The 20,434-nt window shown below is 36.9% G+C and overlaps 3 protein-coding genes across 3 annotated transcripts in view; 1 reads left to right on the forward strand and 2 right to left on the reverse strand.

Annotated features, from left to right (window-relative positions):
* LOC135078232 (uncharacterized) overlaps positions 1-20,434 on the reverse strand; it is a 154,524-nt gene that overhangs the window by 34,157 nt on the left and 99,933 nt on the right. The gene's annotated exons all lie outside the window — the stretch shown is intronic.
* Positions 1,377-13,006, forward strand: LOC135078354 (uncharacterized). Its single transcript, XM_063972952.1, has 5 exons — positions 1,377-1,505; positions 2,181-2,267; positions 10,728-10,797; positions 11,183-11,406; positions 12,510-13,006. The coding sequence occupies exons 1-5, from the start codon at positions 1,377-1,379 to the stop codon at positions 12,963-12,965; spliced, it is 966 nt and encodes a 321-aa protein (XP_063829022.1). The 3' UTR covers positions 12,966-13,006.
* LOC135078249 (uncharacterized) lies at positions 14,570-19,950 on the reverse strand. Its single transcript, XM_063972850.1, has 8 exons — positions 19,885-19,950; positions 19,435-19,602; positions 18,190-18,307; positions 17,992-18,077; positions 15,780-15,947; positions 15,182-15,299; positions 14,863-14,948; positions 14,570-14,656 (listed from the first exon to the last, which is right to left on the reverse strand). Exons 1-8 carry the CDS (start codon positions 19,930-19,932, stop codon positions 14,636-14,638), a joined length of 813 nt encoding a protein of 270 aa, XP_063828920.1. The 5' UTR covers positions 19,933-19,950; the 3' UTR covers positions 14,570-14,635.

The raw sequence follows: 20,434 nt of genomic DNA on the forward strand, positions 1-20,434 counted from the left end.
ATTCCGCTGGTAGCGGAGCAGGGCCCAAGCTACCAGTGGTCAGGGTCACAGGCTGAGGAACCTCTGGACAATGCGTGCCGTGCTGAGGATCACCGCCTTTTGCATCTGACCCTTGAGCCAACCATCCAGCGAGAGCTTCTTTAGATGTTGGTCGAAGCTCTTCGCTATTAGCCCGTTTGCCGAGACAACTATCGGGACAATGATCGTCGAGTCAACATCCCACATGGCGGTCACCTCGTGGGCCAAGTCAAGGTATTTGCTTTGCTTTTCCTTCTCGGCCTTCACGAGGTTTTCGTCATGCGGGATGGTAATGTCAACGAGCATTGCCCGACGTTGGGATCGGTCAACCACCACAATATCAGGCTTATTACAGACAATAGTCCTGTCTGTGATGATAGAACGATCCCAATAGAGCAATGCATGACCATTTTCGAGAACTGGCACCGGCTGGTATCGGTAATAAGGCGTCTCAGATTCAAGAAGGCCGTACTGAAGAGCAAGTTGCTGATGGATGATTCTGGCTACTAGGTTATGCCTGTGTAAGTACTCACCGTTAGCAAGATGCGAACAACCAGAAATTATATGCCTGAGTGACTCTCCGGGACGGTGGCATGCTCGACATTATTATTATTATTATTATCGTCGGTCCACCTAGTAGGAGGCCTGCCCACGCTACGTCTTCCAGCCCGTGGTCGCCACGCGAGAACTTTTCTGCCCCAACGGCCATCGTCTCTACGAGCAGTTATACCTACTGCAAATGACTGACTAACATCCGGCCTAAAACGTCTTATTTAAAGGGACTTTAAGCTCTTCACGCGTGTCTGTTTAGTGCCATTAGAACGTTTGATTTTGAATAATACATTCATTCTTTTGAATGCGGTCAGACAATGACCGATTTTTTCCCTAGGTCTAGACGTCTCAAAATCAACAAAGTTTTGTCACAGATACATAATAAGTTTTAACGACCTTTAAAGATCGGTTTCTCAGTTAAAAGGTGTAACTTTTTTTACCTTTTTACTTTCATTACTATGAACTTATGAACCCCCTTGTTCTTTTTGGCTAACTTATAGTATTTCCAACAAGAATACATTTCTCTTCCTCAATAATGATGATTCAGTGCCAACGAAAAATCTTTTCTCGCCTACCCTTACCAAATCATCTATTATGTCCAGTCGAACTACATTTAGGACTGCATCCATCTCATCTATTCAAAAAATCAAAACAATTTCAGCAACGGAACCCTTCGCTATGCCTGCCTTCTCATTCTTAACCACTTTTATTTTTTATAAGCCATGCTCTACCCAATAATCCACCAATGTTTGTTGTGCATTCGTGTTGCGTGTGTGATTTGTGCATCTGAAGTTATGTGGTTCGAAATGCCTAAACGGTTTCTGATGCTGATAGTTTTGGCGTTGGAACATACGGGAACGTGTACCGCGATTAGCAATACACAATTCAATGCAAGTTTACGGGATTATGCTGTGACTGAGGTCACTGAGGATACCGTACGTATTTTTTTTATTTTGACAACGTTAGCTCAGCTGTTTAGCCATAGGACTGCTAATTTGAAAGTTCGATCTCTGTCGATGGCAGTGGCTAATGCCGGTGAAAAGAAATAAAATGAAGTACTGAAAATAGAAATTTATGTCTAATAAATTAGTACATTAGTTATGCCACAAAGTTAACATCATAGCTTCGAGTACAACTACTTATATTATTATTATGTAGTTTCATCGCTTCAATGTTTGCAAAGATCTTTGTGAAACGAAAATGAGTTAATTAATTGTTTTGAGTATAATCATGTACGTACGAGTATGTAGTGTGTGACCTCATTATACTTTAAAAAGTGATGAGATAGCTTGCTAATCGACACCAATAGAATCACACAATGTGTTACACAAATAAGACCAATGTCAATATTGAGACATTTTTGATCTATTGTATACAACATGCCTTATTTGAATGTGTATTTTTTCTGTTGACGCATTAGTTTAGAAAATTATGTTAAATTCAGTTTTGTTGAAAAAATGTAAAACAGGTAGCTTAAGAACATACATGAATTTATTAAGAGAGATAAATTTGCCACCACACTACCTATATCATATTGAAATCATTTTTTCGCATAGTTCTGCACTGAATAAGTTAAGAGTGTAATTTCCATTTCCATTGTTGGTTTTCAGAATTCCTCGGATGTGAAAACTTTGCAGAAAGAGTTGTATGAAAGATACGCTCACTTAGCGCCGGTCAGCAATACAGTGCGGTTTAAGGTGCGTATAATAAAATTTATTTCTACCTAAATCTACAATCTGCATGTACAAGAAGACGACACATAAAGTGTTTTTGCAATTTTGCAAGAAGAAAAAAGGAAAATTAATGAAAAACATTTTCATTTATAAAATGTTGCCAAGACGAAACCTTATGGCTCGCACTGTCAATAGGTAGAGCCGAACTTTTAACTCTTCACACTCAAATTTCTACTCAACAAGCCCTAATTTCACAAACTAACACCTTAGGACCATTTAATTTATTTAAATAAATAAATAAAATAAATAAATACACCTTAGGACCAGTTTTGTGATGCACATTGTAGTCAAATCAACAATTTTTAACCGACTTAAAAAAAGGAGGAGGTTATACAGAGTGTTAGGTAAATGGGTATATGAGCCGACACTAGTCCATGTTAACATGGTCATAATAAATGGTATGGTGAAGGCAGAAAATTGATATCTTCATTTTAATTATTTTAATTTTCATACAAATCGGATTGTATAAAATTTATTTTGTCGGCCGTTTGGTGTAGTGGTTCAGAACGGACTACTATGCCGAGAGGTCCCGGGTTCGATTCCCGGCCGGGCAGAAATTGAAATGATGAATTTTAATTTCTGTGACGGGTCTGGGTGTGACTATGTATAATATTTATGTATTTAAAAAAAATAATATCTAAGTAGGTATATCCGTTAAGCTAGCACCCATAACACAAGCATTAAGTTGCTTACTTTGGGGCTAGCTGGCGCTGTGTGAAATTGTCCAAAGATTTGTCCAAAGATTTATTTAACCGCTTCTCATAAAATAATGTAAAACTGGCCCTTAATCATAGTTTTTTCTAACACTTACACGAGCATTACAACAATACCGCCCAACTATAAATACTACACCGTATCGCATCGCGCAGAGCTGATAGCATAATTGTTTCATTTTATTATTGTATCGGCTACCGGTTACTCATGTCCGCTCGCTATCAATATGGGCCATGGGGCATGTTCGAAGACTTGTTCAGACGAGTCGGGAATGTCGCAATTTAAAAATATTATCCTCACAACGACTGCTTGTAGTAATGTACATAGTTACTTTTCTTGTGAACATGTTCCACTTTGAGCACCCATTTAAATAGCACCTGCACGAATAGCACCTACCCTGGTACTTTTAGGGTGAAATTAATAACGTCCTGCCTAACAAAATTGGCAGCACTAAGCTGCTGTGTTGTAGGTGCACTAAGTGGAATACGTCGTAACATAATACCACTTAGAGCACCTGCCCAAAATATCGATAGGTGCTCTAAGTGGAATAGGCCAGGTGCTATTCGTGCAGGTGCTATTTGGGCGGGTGCTCAAAGTGGAATACGTCTTCTGTACTGTAACTATTATAAACCGCCATAGATTGACTCAGACAGACCAACTGGACCAACTGGTATAACGTGCCTTCTGGAAGTTGACTCAAGCCTACAATAATGAAACAAAAACAAATAAAAAAGAAAAGAAATATCCGAAGCTATTTAAACCTCTTTAGTGCCATAGATGCCCAGAAGTTCAAGTGAACAGAAAGTTGAACTCTCTAACAACTAAAATTTCAGATGATGGTTTACGACATTGAAGGAGATAGGTATTACTTCGTGACTATGAGCCTAGGAAATAACAGAAATAGATGCAGGAATTAAAAACATAAAAGGCACTAATCCTTTGTCATACAGGGTGTCCCAGATTGGGTGAATCAAACTGATAGAGGAGGTAGCTCTACTAATGTACTATCCCTAAAAATATGAAAAGAAATAAAGCGTAAGGATACAAAAAAAATGTTTTTTGAAAAAGTGAAAATAAATCAGCTTTGCCCAAGTATCTGGCTATAATTGCTGCGTTTGGAGTTTATTTGTACTTTTTTCTTACTAATATTAATTTTACACGATCGCTTCGTTTATCTGTAAACAAACTTTTGAAAATAATGACTAGATTTCGAGTTTAGAGCACATTATTTAAAAAAAAATCCGAACTCAAAAATTTTTTTTTATATTTTTTAGGGATAGTACATTAGTAGAGCTACCTCCCCTAGCAGTTTGATTCACCCATTCTGGCACATCCTGTATGTAGGATTAGCTAGCTGAACTTGGTGGAATGGTTAACATAATTAACTGACGCGATGTAACATGGATGGAGATCAATCACCTGAGAATGCCACCTGCCGTGTGGATCTGCGGATGCATGTAATGATTAAACCCTTGGTGCAACAATTGAAGCAAAAGCTAAAGGAATAACCGCATAAAGGGTTTTTTTCTACAATCCAGAACGAGAAAACCCGAAAATCAGAAAATGCTTCATGGAAGTTTAAAATGTGAGGAATGTCATGACATAAAATAAAATTGATAACTTGATGAATCAAGCATCATTGTACTAGGGCTTGCAATATCGGATAGTTTTCAACTCCGGAACTGATTTCCGATATTGGGCACTCAACTCCGGAATTCCGGTTCTAGTTCCGGAATTGGTTAAAAAAATAAAGCGCCTCCAGACAAACACGTACACGTATGTGGCCTACACTTCAGAACCTTGCTGTTCTATGTACTATGTGTCTTTTCCATTGCCACTTTAGCTTGCTAATCCGATCGCTATAATAATATGTCAGGCGACTTTGGTTCGTTTACGAATCTCCTGATTTCTGGTTCGATCTCGAAAAGAAACACCGAGCATAGCACTCTCCATACCATGGTGTGCAATTTTGCAGCTTATTATAAGGCCTTTAGTAAGAGGCCACGTTTCAGAACCGTATGTAATCACTACTGGTTACACACACTGATTGTAGACTTTCGTCTTTAGGCACTGAGGTGTTTTGGTCGAAAAAATGTTAGTAGTTTCCCAAATGCTGCCCAGCCGAGTTGAATTCGACGTATTATTGCATCTCCCTGCCTCACAGCTCGCTGCAGAGGAATCGCCCTCGTGCTCAGCCAGGCTCATAGACCTTCTCATAGTCTAAGAACGCCAGGCACATAGGCAAGTGAAACTTTTCGATAACCGGCTTCCTCGAGAGGCATCGAACCTACGCGTGAGACTATTCGTGATGGCTCTCAAAAACAGCTTGTAGACATGACTCAGAGCCAGAACCCAGATGGGTTTGTGTTTTACCCCTTTCTTGAAGAAAAACACCACCAAGCCTTGTTCCGTGCCTCTGGCATTATTCCCTGGAGTAAGACGAAGTAACAGTATCTGAAGGACTTGCAGTATCGGCTTATCACCCGCCGGTTCAGAAGCTCCGAGGTTATTCCGTCATCACCCGGTGCCTTGTTGTTCTTTAGCAGTTTGAGAGCCATCCTAATCTCGTAAGGGCTGATGTCCGGGATATTTTCGGTATAGTGTCGAGTTAGCTTAGCTCTTGGAACTGTCCTGTGACTGAGCTATTAACAGGTTTGGTGACCGAGGTATAATACAGGGTGTTGATTTCAATCCTCGCTATATTTATTTAGGTGATCTATTATGTGACTTATACAGGATGTTAGGTAAATGGGTATATGAGCCGACACAGCCGACAAAGCCTGGTCCGTACCAGGCTTTAGCATAAAAAAAATTGTAGTAGAACATTATAATGGAACAATACAAAGTAAGAAAATAAGACAATAAAAAAAAATGATAGAGGAATAAAATAAATTATTACACGAGAATCAGTAATGTGATTCATTCATCGCACAATGGGAAATGATCCTAAAAATACCTAACAAACAAGTACTAAATTGCCAATCATGTAATCTTACTTACACAATCTCATTAATATTAATGAGCTGTTGGCCCCGCAGTTAATCAGAAACTCAGAATAGATACTAGCTACCAGGACCCTCTACTAATTCCCTTTGAGTTAGTTCTAACACTTTGTTTTAACCGCCTCTGTGGTTTAGTGGTTAGACCACCTGCTTTAGACGCAGAGGTCCCGCGTTCGATTCCCAGTGGGGGCAGTACTTTCTGTTCGGTTTGGTTGGTGGTAGGGCTTGTTCCAAGTCCGCCTGGCTAGCTACCACCATCTTACCTAAGTCTGTCGCCATAACAACAATGTTAACATCATTGTTGTGTACCGGCAGTTAGAGGTAAGATAACCAGTTCCTCCGTGGTTGAGGATTCCGGGTGAAGCTCGCTGCCACCTTCGGCCTGATCATCACTTCAGGTGAGATATAGGCCAAGAGCTTCCTCGTTGTGGATAAAAAAAACATTTCAACAGCTATTTCAATAAAGTGGAGTCATAAATTCTGATACCAAACGATTATTACGTCCTACATGAGTATTCATACCAGCTATACTTCATTTTAGTTTATGGAACTGAACCAGTCAAGCATTAGTAACCTATTTCAATGCATCAATTAGCAGTAAAAATACTTACTAAGAGCCGATTTCTCCAATAAAAGAGTTAACTAACATATTGTCAGAGCTGTTATTGTCATAAAAACGGTTTTTTTTGCTCTCACAAGAGAAAATAATTCATTACAAACTATAAAAAGATGTCTTTCGTCAATACCTAGTGGGTAACGCTATTTTCATAGGTTTGTTTTTAATATTTACGCAAATGATCCGTTATCATGACAATCACAAATCTGAAACTAATAGTTAAACTCTAAAAGAAATCCGCTCTAAATGTCAGTTTTAAGTATAGGTTTATAACACCTGATAGAAAAACAATGTGGCTGAATAGTTAGTATTTAACTCATACATTAAAAATGTCGGCAAGTTGTTACAATGCATGTACGTTTAGCCGACAGATAGCATCAGTTCCAAATTCCCATCATTCTTCGTTAACCACCGTCATTATTCTAACACTCGAGAAAATAATTTGCTATTACAACTAGAGCACCGACACCCCCCCATCCAATTTGAATCTTATCTTTTACACAATAAAGACTTGAGTATAATCAACGTTACTACAAAATGTTACCTCTATTTCTACCTTGATAGTGTAATGTGAACTCTATGTAGCAGGTAATAAGAACGGTGCGCACGCGCATCTCACGAAGCCACTTTCCGAATGCCTAAGAATCTTTCCCGTGACGACCTCGACCTTACTCAGATATAACTGATACCAGTTCGCGGTAACTGTGAATGAGTCTCCCTTCCCAATAATATGGGTATCATTGGAAAATATTGTGTTTTGACTCATGGATTTAATGAAAGCAATAAGGAAAATTGAGGGATTTATACTTATCAATGAACTAACATTTAACTACGAATATTATTTTCATACCATTGTTATTTGTTACAATAATCACTGGAAATCAGAAATGTAAAAAATTTGATAGTTTTATCCCAGTTTTTGAACCTGACCTGTCATATCATTTTGTTGATTGATACAACAAAAATACATACAGCCGAACATAGAACCTTCCCCTTTTTTAAGTCGGCTGAAAACAAAAGCCAATGAGACCCTTTTCTTTCAAACAAATGACATACGCACTAAGAAAGGTTAACAAAAATAGACATGATGCATATTATGCTAATGTCAGCTGATAAAGCTGTAAAATAATTGAAAGTGTCAACCGCTTATCCCTCTAATGTAATAAGACCTAAAATAGAAAATTAAATTACGCCCTGATAAGACACCCGGCTTCCTGAACCAGTATAATTGAACTCAATTATGCCTGTCGCTGCAGGTCAGTAAAGAAATTATAATTTCGACCTTCCTGCTTTGACTTAAGAAAGCAATTTTTTCGTGTCTGCACTACGCTCCGATGGTCAGGAGTTGGTCTGGGTTCACACGAACTCTTTGGGAAATGTTTTTAAATTGCTGGTGGGATTCGAACAGCGAATTTGTGGCCAGTGCGTAATTTAAAATTTGATTTGTAGCTACAATTGCGGTTGCACTACCTAATAGACTAAGAGCTAGTGAACGCCAGACCTACGTTATTTTATAAAGGCTGAAAGTGTGTCAGCGCATGCTCCCGACATAGCTAAGAACCATGGCCAAACATGAAGTTTGGGTCATGGTGGCTTTGGCAGACAGACGGTACTAAAGGTGTGTAAAATACCAACTTAATTACGTCAAAGTATAAAGGCTGATTTTTTGATATTTCCTTCAAAATGTTATTAGAAATGACGTCATTAATTGACAGACACCTACCATGGTGGCAGCCCTTAGCCAGACACCTTAAAGTTCATGAAAATGTAGTCCTACTTACGTCATACTATAAAAGCTGATATTTACATAAAATATTTGAACTATCATTTGATGAAGTTTCCTCATCAGCCAGACACTTCTGATGGTTCCTTCGCCTTGCCAGACAGCTTTTAGGGTGGCTGAAAGTGCGAACGCGAGGCACTATAAATATTGTTTTTTGTACTTTTTCTTAAGTTACTCAAGTATTTGAGTCTGTAAATCATCATTTTTCATGTTGTAAGCTGATGATGGAAGCTAAGTACAACTCCTTAAGGCTTAGGAGTTGGAGGACAATTCTTTAACCAGTATATATAAGTATAGTTTCTAAAATTATTTGGGTGTTTGCATCAGCTAGTCATCATCCCATGTTGGTGGAAGGTACAACTCCTTAACGCTTAGGAGTTGTAGGATAATTCACATCATGCTCCCCGGCGGAACTACTTTTGATTTAACTAGTGTAAGTTTCTAAAATAAATCTTTGAAATGTCTATAAAATTCTAGTCCTATTTTAAAAAAAAAATATGTCACAGGTTTCGCCGTATTTTGTTATTGAAAGTGGTTGCGCTGCAGAGTATCCTTCCAGCAAAACCATCACGATATATCTATTACTTACTATGCATAGTATAATCAAATTTATAGTATCAAGTAATACTATAACAATTCTATATTGAATTAGGACCCCCAAATCCTCACTAGAATTTATATACACGGAAAATGTGGTGCCACAAATTTTATATTCAAAATAGTTACTAAACGCCTAGAGTAAAGTTCTTAGCAACATTAGCATTAACATAGGTAATGATAATATTGCTAAGAACTTTACTCTAGGCAACTTTCAGAGGTAATCACTTTAAAATTAGGGATTACCTAAGCCTTAAGGAGTTGTACTTACCTTCCATCATCAGCTTACAACATTAAATGATGATTTACAGACTCAAATACTTGAGTAACTTAAGAAAAAGTACAAAAAACAATATTTATAGTGCCTCGCGTTCGCACTTTCAGCCACCCTAAAAGCTGTCTGGCAAGGCGAAGGAACCATCAGAAGTGTCTGGCTGATGAGGAAACTTCATCAAATGATAGTTCAAATATTTTATGTAAATATCAGCTTTTATAGTATGACGTAAGTAGGACTACATTTTCATGAACTTTAAGGTGTCTGGCTAAGGGCTGCCACCATGGTAGGTGTCTGTCAATTAATGACGTCATTTCTAATAACATTTTGAAGGAAATATCAAAAAATCAGCCTTTATACTTTGACGTAATTAAGTTGGGATTTTACTCACCTTTAGTACCGTCTGTCTGCCAAAGCCACCATGACCCAAACTTCATGTTTGGCCAGGCCTGGCTCACTCCGCGCGGTACATCCGATAATTACCTACAGCGAAGCGCCCCGCCGGCGGGTATTATATCAGTCGAGTGTCACGCGCGCGCCCGTCAGGACGCTGGCGTGCGTTGTAGTACGTACCTAATTCTATGATCGAAGTATTATTTAAAAATGGACATAAAGAGAAAGAAATATTGTGCGGCGTTCGGGTGTTTAAATTCGAAAAGAATTCTACCGGATTTATCTCTTTTTTCGCTTCCCAGAGATGCTGATGTGGTATGTTAACCATGTAGGTAATCAATAATTCTTAGGATAGTATAGGAACCTTAGATTAATAAAGCCAATAATTAATGTAAGATAGGAACCTAACCTACCATGACTACTGCTCAGAATGCGTTCGTTCGTTTCAGCCAAATGACGTCCACTGCTGGACAAAGGCCTCTCCCAAGGTTTTCCATAATGAATGCGTATGAGTCATGAATGCTACATAGTACGTACCTCATTACATATAAGAAGATTAATTATTTTTTCACTAGACAGCAACCCTAACAGCGTAAGAAGAGTTCAGAGGCACGCGATAGAAAGAGACAAAACTTGTAGGTGAATAAAATTGTAGGTACGTAGTGCTGTGCGAGCTGAATTCCACTTTATCGCGTCGTAGCAAGACTCGCATTTATTTAAATCGTCTTGCGGAGTAATCCTTCTGTACCTGTACTATTACTTATTCTGTGGTTTGGCCATGGTTCTTAGCTATGTTGGGAGCATGCGCTGACAAACTTTCAGCCTTTATAAAATAACGTAGGTCTGGCGTTCACTAGCTCTTAGTCTATAATTAAAATAAGGATAATGTAAAAGATTTTTATAGTATTCAAATTCACTTGGTTAGTTTTACAACGATAAGAAATGACGCATGTTTTGCTAGAACAACAGTAGCTGCTGAAAATTAATGTCATTACAAAAATGCTCTACTCTATACATTTTATTTATTTGTTTAATTTTGTTCTAGGAAGTACCAGATAGTGCTTTATCGCCTAGTTCAGCACACGGTCGAGGACTGCTTCATCTAAACCATCATGGTAAATATTAACCATCTACAGTTTCTTACAATCTCCAAGACCATTGTCTTTTCCAAGACATACCACAATCTTTAGCTATAACTTTGCTGACTGGTTTGTAATAGCATTAGCATCTATGTTTATCGTTTGTAATATGTATCTCTACTCTACCATTAAAGACGATAATTTAACCATAACAGTTAATAGTTACACCACGCCTATGACATGAATATTAGAACCTACACGTTCACAAGACAATGTAAAGATGTAAATAAGTTTCCTCAGCACCTAGTACTTATCTATCTAGACACATTTTAATACAAAACAAGCACCGTATTCAAACAGTTTGTTAATCCTAACATTTAACGTATCAAAGTCATGTGTGATTTTTTTATATTATTTTCAGGGTATGGCCTTTTGGATCACGAAGAAACCCCTCATTATGGCTACGAGTATCACTTCCCAGATGATCATCACGGTCATTATGATGATCACCATGATCACCATGATCACCATGACCACTATGACGAGCATGATCACCATGGGCATGAGCATTATGGTCATCATCACCTAGTCCATCATGACGATTACAAACATGGCTACGGGCATCATTATAAACATTACGATCATGTAAGTAAACAAAAGCGGCGAGTGTAGAAGGATCTAATACACATTTTGTATAAGACATCGCCTTAGGTAGATATCTTGATGGAAATATTTTGACATTTGCACTGCTAACTGAATTAAGAGCCCAAAAGCTTTTATCTACAAGGGAAAGTCAATATTTTCTCTATATTTCAGGTAGGTATAATACAAATGGAAGCTTTCACTAAAAGCCTTTTAGGAAATTCTTGGCAAACAACATGGCTAACTGCTATACAACTTCGAATATTTACGTGTATATTCCTATGGCTAGGATTTATTTATAGTTCTACTAGGTATAATTAGATTTCGTAAGAATATCATAATCAATTTGAAAATTATAAATAACTTGAAAAAATCGAACTGCCTAAGGCGGGAATTGAACTCACGACCTTCCGCTTGCCGGGCGACTGCTCTTCCAACTGAGCTACTTAGACACTGGATGAACCCGTCGAAAGTTTCAAGTTCGATTTTTTCAAGTTATTTATAATTTTCAAATTAGTTTGAGATGCGACTCTTACTCGTAACGCTAAAAAATAAATAACTATCATTATCAAGTTTTGACAAATTACTCAATTTGATTCTAGAACACCCTTCACCAATCCCACGAAGGTTCAAGTATCATTGTGCAAAGACCTCGATGCAGGATATTATAAATTATGTCTGTCACACCTACTCGTCCGTGCTCATGTCTTGCCTAACAATCCCACGGTAGAACTAGGTACTAATTTATTCATGAAACCAGATAATCAGCCCTTCACTTTTTAAATTTTCTCAAAATAGAATTTGTTAAACATGGACCAACAATAATAATTGATGAAGTTAGAATGTCTTTATTCATAAGTATCTTAGATTCATAGACCTGAGAATATTAGTTTTTATATGATATTCTAGCTGTTATCATGATTCTATTTACGATAAGTACCTAAAATAGCAGCAGATAATTAGTTAATGTCTTCTACTGCGCTTTCTCATAAAATACGCAGGTCTAACCTGAAAACTCCGACGAATAACAACAACCTGTAATTCTTGATTGTGTAGGGCATTGCCCCGTAAGACCATTTAAGTCTCAGGCAAATATTTTGTTTCAGGCACTCGCCGCAAAAACAGTTCTGTGGCCCATAGCCGGTATCGCCTTATTGGGGGCTGCAGCTGCGTTAGTCAGCAACCCAGTTCTTCTCCAACTTGGAGTCGTATCAGGTCGGAGAAGAAGACGTGACACCGAAGAAACTAATATCAAGCAAGAAATATTCACCAAAAAGGGACTCGAAGATGAATTTATCATACACAATTTGAATCATTTCCATAAGAATAATGACACTACATCCAATTCAAAAGTGAATAATAATAGACCGAGCAGCACTAAAAAAGGGATGTTATTGAATAAAGCCAAGAATAACAGCCATAGGTTATTGTTCAGAAATGTAAATCCAACTGGAAAAACTGCTATTCAAAAGGCTTTTAATCAAATGGAGAATAATAAAGATTTTATAGATAAACATTACATTCCTATACCGCTCATGATGAAAGACGACGACAGTAACTAGTTTAAGTTATTTGAAATTACCTTCCTACCTTGTTGTAAAGAATATTTTTAATACACTTGATACACATTGTAAATTAGTTTGATTAATTTAAAAACTTACCCGAGTCAAGAAATATAATTCCGAAAACACGCACAGAACACCAAAAACAGAACTCGCACAAGATCAATCACACATCACAAACTAGACAATTAGCACAATGTTAACAGCACTAAACACAACAATGACACAATTTGGAGACCGAACAATCAATATTAAACAGTTAAATATTGACAAAACAAATGCGGCACGTCAATTGTTTGGGCAAACGTCACTAGGATCATACGGGAGTGAAGTCAGCCGAGTAACTGAGAGCTCGATCAATGAAGTTGGTTGCTTAGGTCTAGCTGTGTGCGTGCGGACGGATGCCCAAGCGCAGGGGTGTGTTGAAAAACTTGCTCTTATTTTGCGCACGTGTGCGTGAAATGCCGGTATCGATACCGTAATTCTGATCCTTGCTGCGTCGCGATAAAGTGTTTAGTAGAATGAGCGCAGTGTTGATATTAACGCATATTTGTGCATTCTTGCATTAAAGTCCAATATCGATTATTTTTCTACGCTTGAATTGTGTTTTAGTAAATTTTAAGCCATGTCACACATCAACATAGCTAATACAGCTACAAATTAATAGCAACTTGGTAGTTTTTTTTTTAATTATTTTTGAACTAGTTCTCGTAAATGGTTTCTTCTTTGGCGTAATTATGAACTGTATTATTACCAGTGTATATTCAGTTCACCTGTTCAAACGGACGTGAAATCATTAAACGACAGATGGTTTGACAGATGTGATGTTTTTGAGAGTATCCAAAAACAAAAGATAAGGGTTAACGTCGTTGGAAAGATTAATTACTAGCAAGGTGTCTTGTAAGTACGGACGACTGCACATCAAGCTACTCATAAACGCTGATATTTTACTACAAAAATGTAGTCTTGATGTAGATTGTAGGTAACAAAGACCGTCCTTTTAATATGTTAAACTGCAAAATACTATCTATCTAGATCTACCTATAATCTTTGTATTTTATTGTGATAGTTTAATTTCCAAATACACAGCCAGCATCCTCGCCTCTTTGCCTCACGAATACACTTTTATTTTTGAGTAATAAATAAGTTTATAATATATTTTTATTTTGTTTAGAGTTAAGTTTGCCTTAGTTTAAAAAAAACTCTGTGATAATAAAGATTCGACCAAAAAAAATACACAGATGTAACTTAAGGGTGGGTAGGCCATCTGTCTCAAAACAAGAACCTTAACATTTAGTTAACCTGCGTTTAGTAAACAGCAAGCGAACACTGCCGCGTTTGGTTTTCATAATAACCGATAGATGCCGCTTTTTAGCATTGAGTGAGTTTATAAAATAAATAAAAGGAAGTATGTGAAATCTGACCTTCAACTATAAAGTTAATATTATTAAAAGACAAATAAATACTGAGAAACTATATGTATTATTTAATCATAAAGAAGTATAGTTTCTCAGTATTTATTTGTCTTAATAATATTAATTTTGTATTTCAGATTATGAAATAAATAACAGTTATGTAGATTGTTTACCATTTTAATTAATAATATAACTTCTTAAATAATATTATGTGGAACATTACCTAAATTATTATTGTGATGTATTCGGTCTTCTTCATTTTATTTTAAAGCCAAACTGAAAATAAAATAAAAATTATAGTTACAATTCCACAAGGTTTTAAAAAAATTGACAAAAAAATTAACACCTTCAAAAAAACTATTAGCAGTTTAGCACATCGTTAGCAAGGGCTTAAAAAGGTGTCAACATGTCGTTTTGATTAGAAAACCCCCATTGGGCTTAAAAATAATTAGTTAGCAATTTATATTAATGGTTAAGCTCACCTTAGGTGCATTTTCTACAGCACATTTGAAGATCAGTCTAGCTCTTTCACAGCCTTTTTCTCCATCACTGACCTCTTCGTCGTTTACTAAAAGAACAATGTTGGTGATAAAAAATATTCTCTAGATTTTTCTAGATACTTATTTTGACGAATTCGCTCTTTAATATTTATAGTAGAGAAGGTGCTCTTTAATATCCATCATTGGAAGGATAGACGATAGTGATTTGAAAATTATAAATAACTTGAAAAAATCGAACTGCTTAAGGAGATGCGACCTTAACGCTAAAAATTTAATAACGATAGTGATTTGTTTGTATTACCTTTGACACACACGTCCGCCATCTTCTTTGCGTTTTCCAGTCTCTTATCGTCGCCATTCTTTGTGAGCTCAGCCACTTTGTAAGCGTGCTCTAAATTGTAGAGACCTTTGTCAGTCATCTGTAAAATATAGAATGTTAGGGTTAAGTACGAATTCACAGTGACAAGTTTATTGACTTTCTTAACATAATTCTTTATTGCCTATGGTGCGGTCTTACGTTACCCAAATGGAAGATTTCCAAGAGTTTTTCAGTGCTTCAGTAATAGGAAATTAAAATGGAAATGAGCTATCTATACAAAATTTTAAAGTCCGATCCGAAATTACATATTTTTGCTAGGTACCAATATAGAATCCTCAAAAAATCATGAGATTACCCCTTTTGGATCAGTCTGATTTTGATTTTTAAGGAAAGTGAAAAAATTTACTGACTTAAATTAAGATGTTGAACAAAATGTGGATCGTTCGTTCCACATTTTGTTCAACATCATAATCATCATCGTTGCATAATCTTATTTCACGTCGAATATTAACGGACCTAATCATTGAGAACATCTCGTTACAAAATATTTTCAATCAAATAAGGGCCATAACATCCTTACCAGGCCGTCCATCTTATAAGCGCAAGCCAGCAGACACTTGACTTCAGGTTTGTTGGGGACGATCAGCTGCTTCAGGTTGACCAGCTCTATCATCTCCACCGGGTTATCCTTCATACACTGCACTATCAGCTTGATGAAGTTTGCCTTAATCTCTTCCTCGGTCAGTGCCTGTAATTTATAAATAGGTTATTTCTATAACTCATCTGATAGTTTATAAAATAAAGGACACATTTATTAACTTTCAATTAGAATGATTCGCTGCAGTCCTAGAATCGTCCTTTAAAAGCAATTTCTGGAATTCTCCAGACCATTTTAAAAAGTATAAATATTGTATATTTTACTTACATTCCCATATCCACTAAATAACGCCACAGCAATAAAAAATAACTGTATCATAATGATGGATTTTCTTCAATATTAGTTTTTGGAATGAATATTCATCAAAAATTTTGTCAATTTATACTATGTTTGGAAATAATTGATGTAGGTACATGTAAATGACTAATTTTAGATAAAAATCAAGTCTTTGTATGTAGGTAGGTAAACTATAAAATAAATTATAATAATAACCCATCTCTATTATACTTCATCTATTACATTTCAGGTTTTGATTATTATAAAATACTTATATCTTGAAATCATAATCTATGTATGAAATTATGTAATTTATTTAATACGTTTACACGTGTGTTTGGTTTTAAATACGGAAGTTTTGCCATTTAAAACATAGTAAGCAGTGTTTATGACAAGACAATATTCAAAGGGGAGCCTACAAGCCACCTCTTCTTCAGTTTAGGGATAAAAAAATATTCCAGAATATTAATTGTAAGTATTTATTTGTAACATCTTAAAACTTAATTAGGTATGTGGAGCATTACAAAAACATTTCAATTAAGTATCGCCTGTTCAATAGGTTTTTAATCCTTTCTATCGACTTGGTCACTGTGGTTTATTTCTTACATGCCAAGCTATAGTAGCAGATTGTCTGGTATTCTAGAGCTTGAATCCGAACTGAAAATAAATACATGTGTTAATTATCCCTGAATTGCACTGGCTTATTAATTAAATTTAAAATAATACACAATTTAAAGCATTTGTGATGTCCTGAGTTTACCAGATTGCACAAACTTGAAGGTGCTTGGGAAGATAATTTTTGTCTGTACTTATAATAAATCTGTAGAGAGGTCAATTCTGTACATGAAATAATATATTTTCAAAATAACTATCAGGGGGTGATTAGTGATCGATACTGATGCCAAAAATGCAATCAGTAATCAGTAAAATTTTTGTCTGTCTGTCTGCCTGTCTGTCTGTCTGTTTGTCTGTCTGTATGTTCCTAATAGAAACAAAAACTACTCGACGGATTTTAACGAAACTTGGTACAATTATTTTTCATACTCCTGGGCAGGTTATAGTATACTTAGGAATTCCCACGGGAACGGGAATTAGCGGGAAAATCCTTTTGTGTGAAAAATCCAAACCGCTTAAGTTAGACGCTTGAAATTAGGCATGCAGGTATCTTAGTAAACTTAAAGCTTAGTTGCAACAGGATATTGCAAAATTCCCACGGGAACGGGAGTTAGCGGGAAAAAACATTTGTATGAAAAAATCTAAACCGCTTAAGTTAGACGCTTGAAATTTGGCATGCAGGTATCTTAGTAAATTTAAAGCTTAATTACAACAGGATATTGCAAAATTCCCACGGGAACGGGAGTTAGCGGGAAAAAACATTTGTATGAAAAAATCTAAACCGCTTAAGTTAGACGCTTGAAATTTGGCATACAGGTATCTTAGTAAACTTAAAGCTTAGTTACAACAGGATATTGCAAAATTTCCATGGGAACGGGAGTTAGCGGGAAAAAACATTTGTATGAAAAAATCTAAACCGCGTAAGATAGATGAAGGGGGTAAAACGGGATCCACGCGTACGAAGTCGCGGGCGGTCGCTAGTCTAAAATAAATATGATTTGTAGCTTAGGAGAGTAAAATCATCAGTTACAGGCCTAGAGGAGATGTGCGGCGATAACTACTGGCAGATTATTTCCACCAAAATTAGAGGAGAGGAAATATAAGCTGTGCGTAACTGTCGCCAGCTGTCAATCTACGAAATATGACTTTGTGAATTAGCAAATCCTAGTATGTACGAAGTAGTAAATGTGAAACTTCTACTGTATTAGTCGATTTTTTTAATAATTTTAATGTAAAACCTTACCTTTGGCGCATTTTCTACTGCACACTTGAACATAAGCCCTGCCCTTTCGCAACCCTTCTCTCCGTCGCTGACCTCAACATCGTTGACTGAAATACAAAGATTATTAAAATGTACTAATTGATTGCCAAAAAAGCATATATCTCGAAAGGCCGCTAAGGCTTAGGAGTAAGAAAGTAAGTCAAAATTATAAAACAGTACCTTTGACACACACGTCGGCCATCTTCTTTCCGTTCTCAAGTCTCTTCTCGTCGCCATTCTTGGCAAGCTCAGCCACTTTGTAAGCGTGTTCAATATTATAGAGACCTTTGTCGTTCATCTGCAAAAGTTAAATATAAAGAACATCATCTTCATTTTTCAATCATCATCATCATCATTTATGCCATAGGACGTCCACTGCTGAACATAGGCCTCCCCTAATCCACGTTGATCGATTTTTCAATACTACGTGCTATTTCGACTTCTTTCTATAGAATCAGTGGTACCTACCTAGAGCCAAAATCATATATCGCTCTTCAGACTACGGGTACCTCATTATCCGGTCATTTAGTCTCCATTGCAGGAGCAGGACCCTCTCTAATTTACCATCTCCACTGCAGGAGCACGACCCTCTATAATTTACCAGAGGCAAATAAATGGAGGATTTAGCCTTCACTCCACACGCTGGCCAGACGGGTTGGGGAGGGAGTACGGGCACCTACTTAGGATTTATCGACATGTTTTGTGTAGAGATAAACAGAGTTTTAAGATACGAAGTCGCACCAATTGCTTACGATTCTCTGCTACATGATTATACAGGTATCTATGCGAATTAGATTTTGAACAGTTAACTAATAAGTCCTTAGAGACAACGTCCGTGATTACTTCGAAAGAACTATCTTAATGGATCGAGCATGCAAGCTCAATCATAGTTATAAGTAATTCATAGTCCATAGCTTCAGCCAAATGACGTCCACTGCTAGACAAAGATCTCCCCCAAGGCTTTCCATAACGACTCTTGCGTTGCCCGTATCTAGGTTCTTCCCGCGACCTTTACCAGATAGTCAATCCACCTAGTAGGATGCCTGCCCACGCTACGTCTTCCGGCCCGTAGTTGCCACTCGAGAACTTTTCTGCCCCAATGGCCATCGTCTCTACAAGCTATATGCCCCGCCCACTGCCACTAGATTTGGGAAATTCTACGAGCTATGTCAGCCAGGCCTAGTTAACCGTCAATATTAATTACGACGAACTTCTAAAGGTAGCAGGAAGGTGCTGGATGCAGGCCCCTACCAACCGGTCAATATGAAAATCATTGGGGGAGGCCTATGCTATGTTCAGCAGTGGACGACAATGGCTGCAAATTATAATGATGTTTTCTAAGTTATTTTAAAAATATTTAGATCGAGAGGTGACTCTTAACGCCAGAAAAAAAAACTATGATGATGATGCTGATGACTTCCTTACAATTCCATCCAGTTTATACGCGCAGGCCAGAAGACATTTGACTTCGGGCTTCTTGGGAATCACCAGCTTCTGAAGGGCGGTCAGCTCAGTCATGTCCACTGGGTGGTCTTTGAGACATTTCATCACCAACTTTGTGAATTCTGCCTTGAGTTCTTCTTCTGTTAGAGCCTGGAAGCCAAATCACAACCAATAGATACCTTACTAAAAGTGAAGCAATACCCAAAGACATTTTAATTTATTGTACAAGCAATTTATACATTGAAGCGCTTTGTCTTAAAATAATAACTTAGCTATATGAATACACATAGGTATGAGCACATTTGACCTAACTTTCTTATACATCTGAATAAACTTACCCCAGTATTTAGAAAAGATTTCTTAGATAATAATATTGCACATATTGCGTAATAGATACTTAAAGAAGTGCATTAAAACATGTAAAATACTCACATAGCTATATCCTCCAAATACCAAAACCACAAACAATATCCGCATCATTTTGGAAGTTGAGTCTTTTAAATCCAATTTCAATTTAAATGTTTAGCAATACGACACTGTATTTATACGTGCAGGATCTGTTTTAAAACCAATTTGATATAAAAACCGAAATTACTATAATACTATAATTTAAATCCATGAAAATAAGCCTGTCCCTTTTAAACAAATGTTATTTTTGTCATCATTATCAATCATTAGATTGTTCAAATTAAATACCTACATAACTATACCTATTTCAACAAATGAAGTTGGAGAGTCATGACCGCCTGATGTACACACACACTGAACCCAGGTAGGTATGATTTTCAACAATGTTAATAACCTTGCACGAGTATATGAAATTGTTAATTGTCTGTTACAGGATCATTCCATTTCTTAAAGGTTGCAATGGAGGGAAGATCTCCATAATTTATACTGCTCTGACTGAGTTTCTTGCACTGCTTCTTCTCAGCACTGGCCTTAATGTCCATAACAGTGGTAGGGTTAAGGATTATACTACATT

This window comes from Ostrinia nubilalis, chromosome 14 (assembly GCF_963855985.1).
Source record: "Ostrinia nubilalis chromosome 14, ilOstNubi1.1, whole genome shotgun sequence".
NCBI lineage: Eukaryota > Metazoa > Arthropoda > Insecta > Lepidoptera > Crambidae > Ostrinia > Ostrinia nubilalis.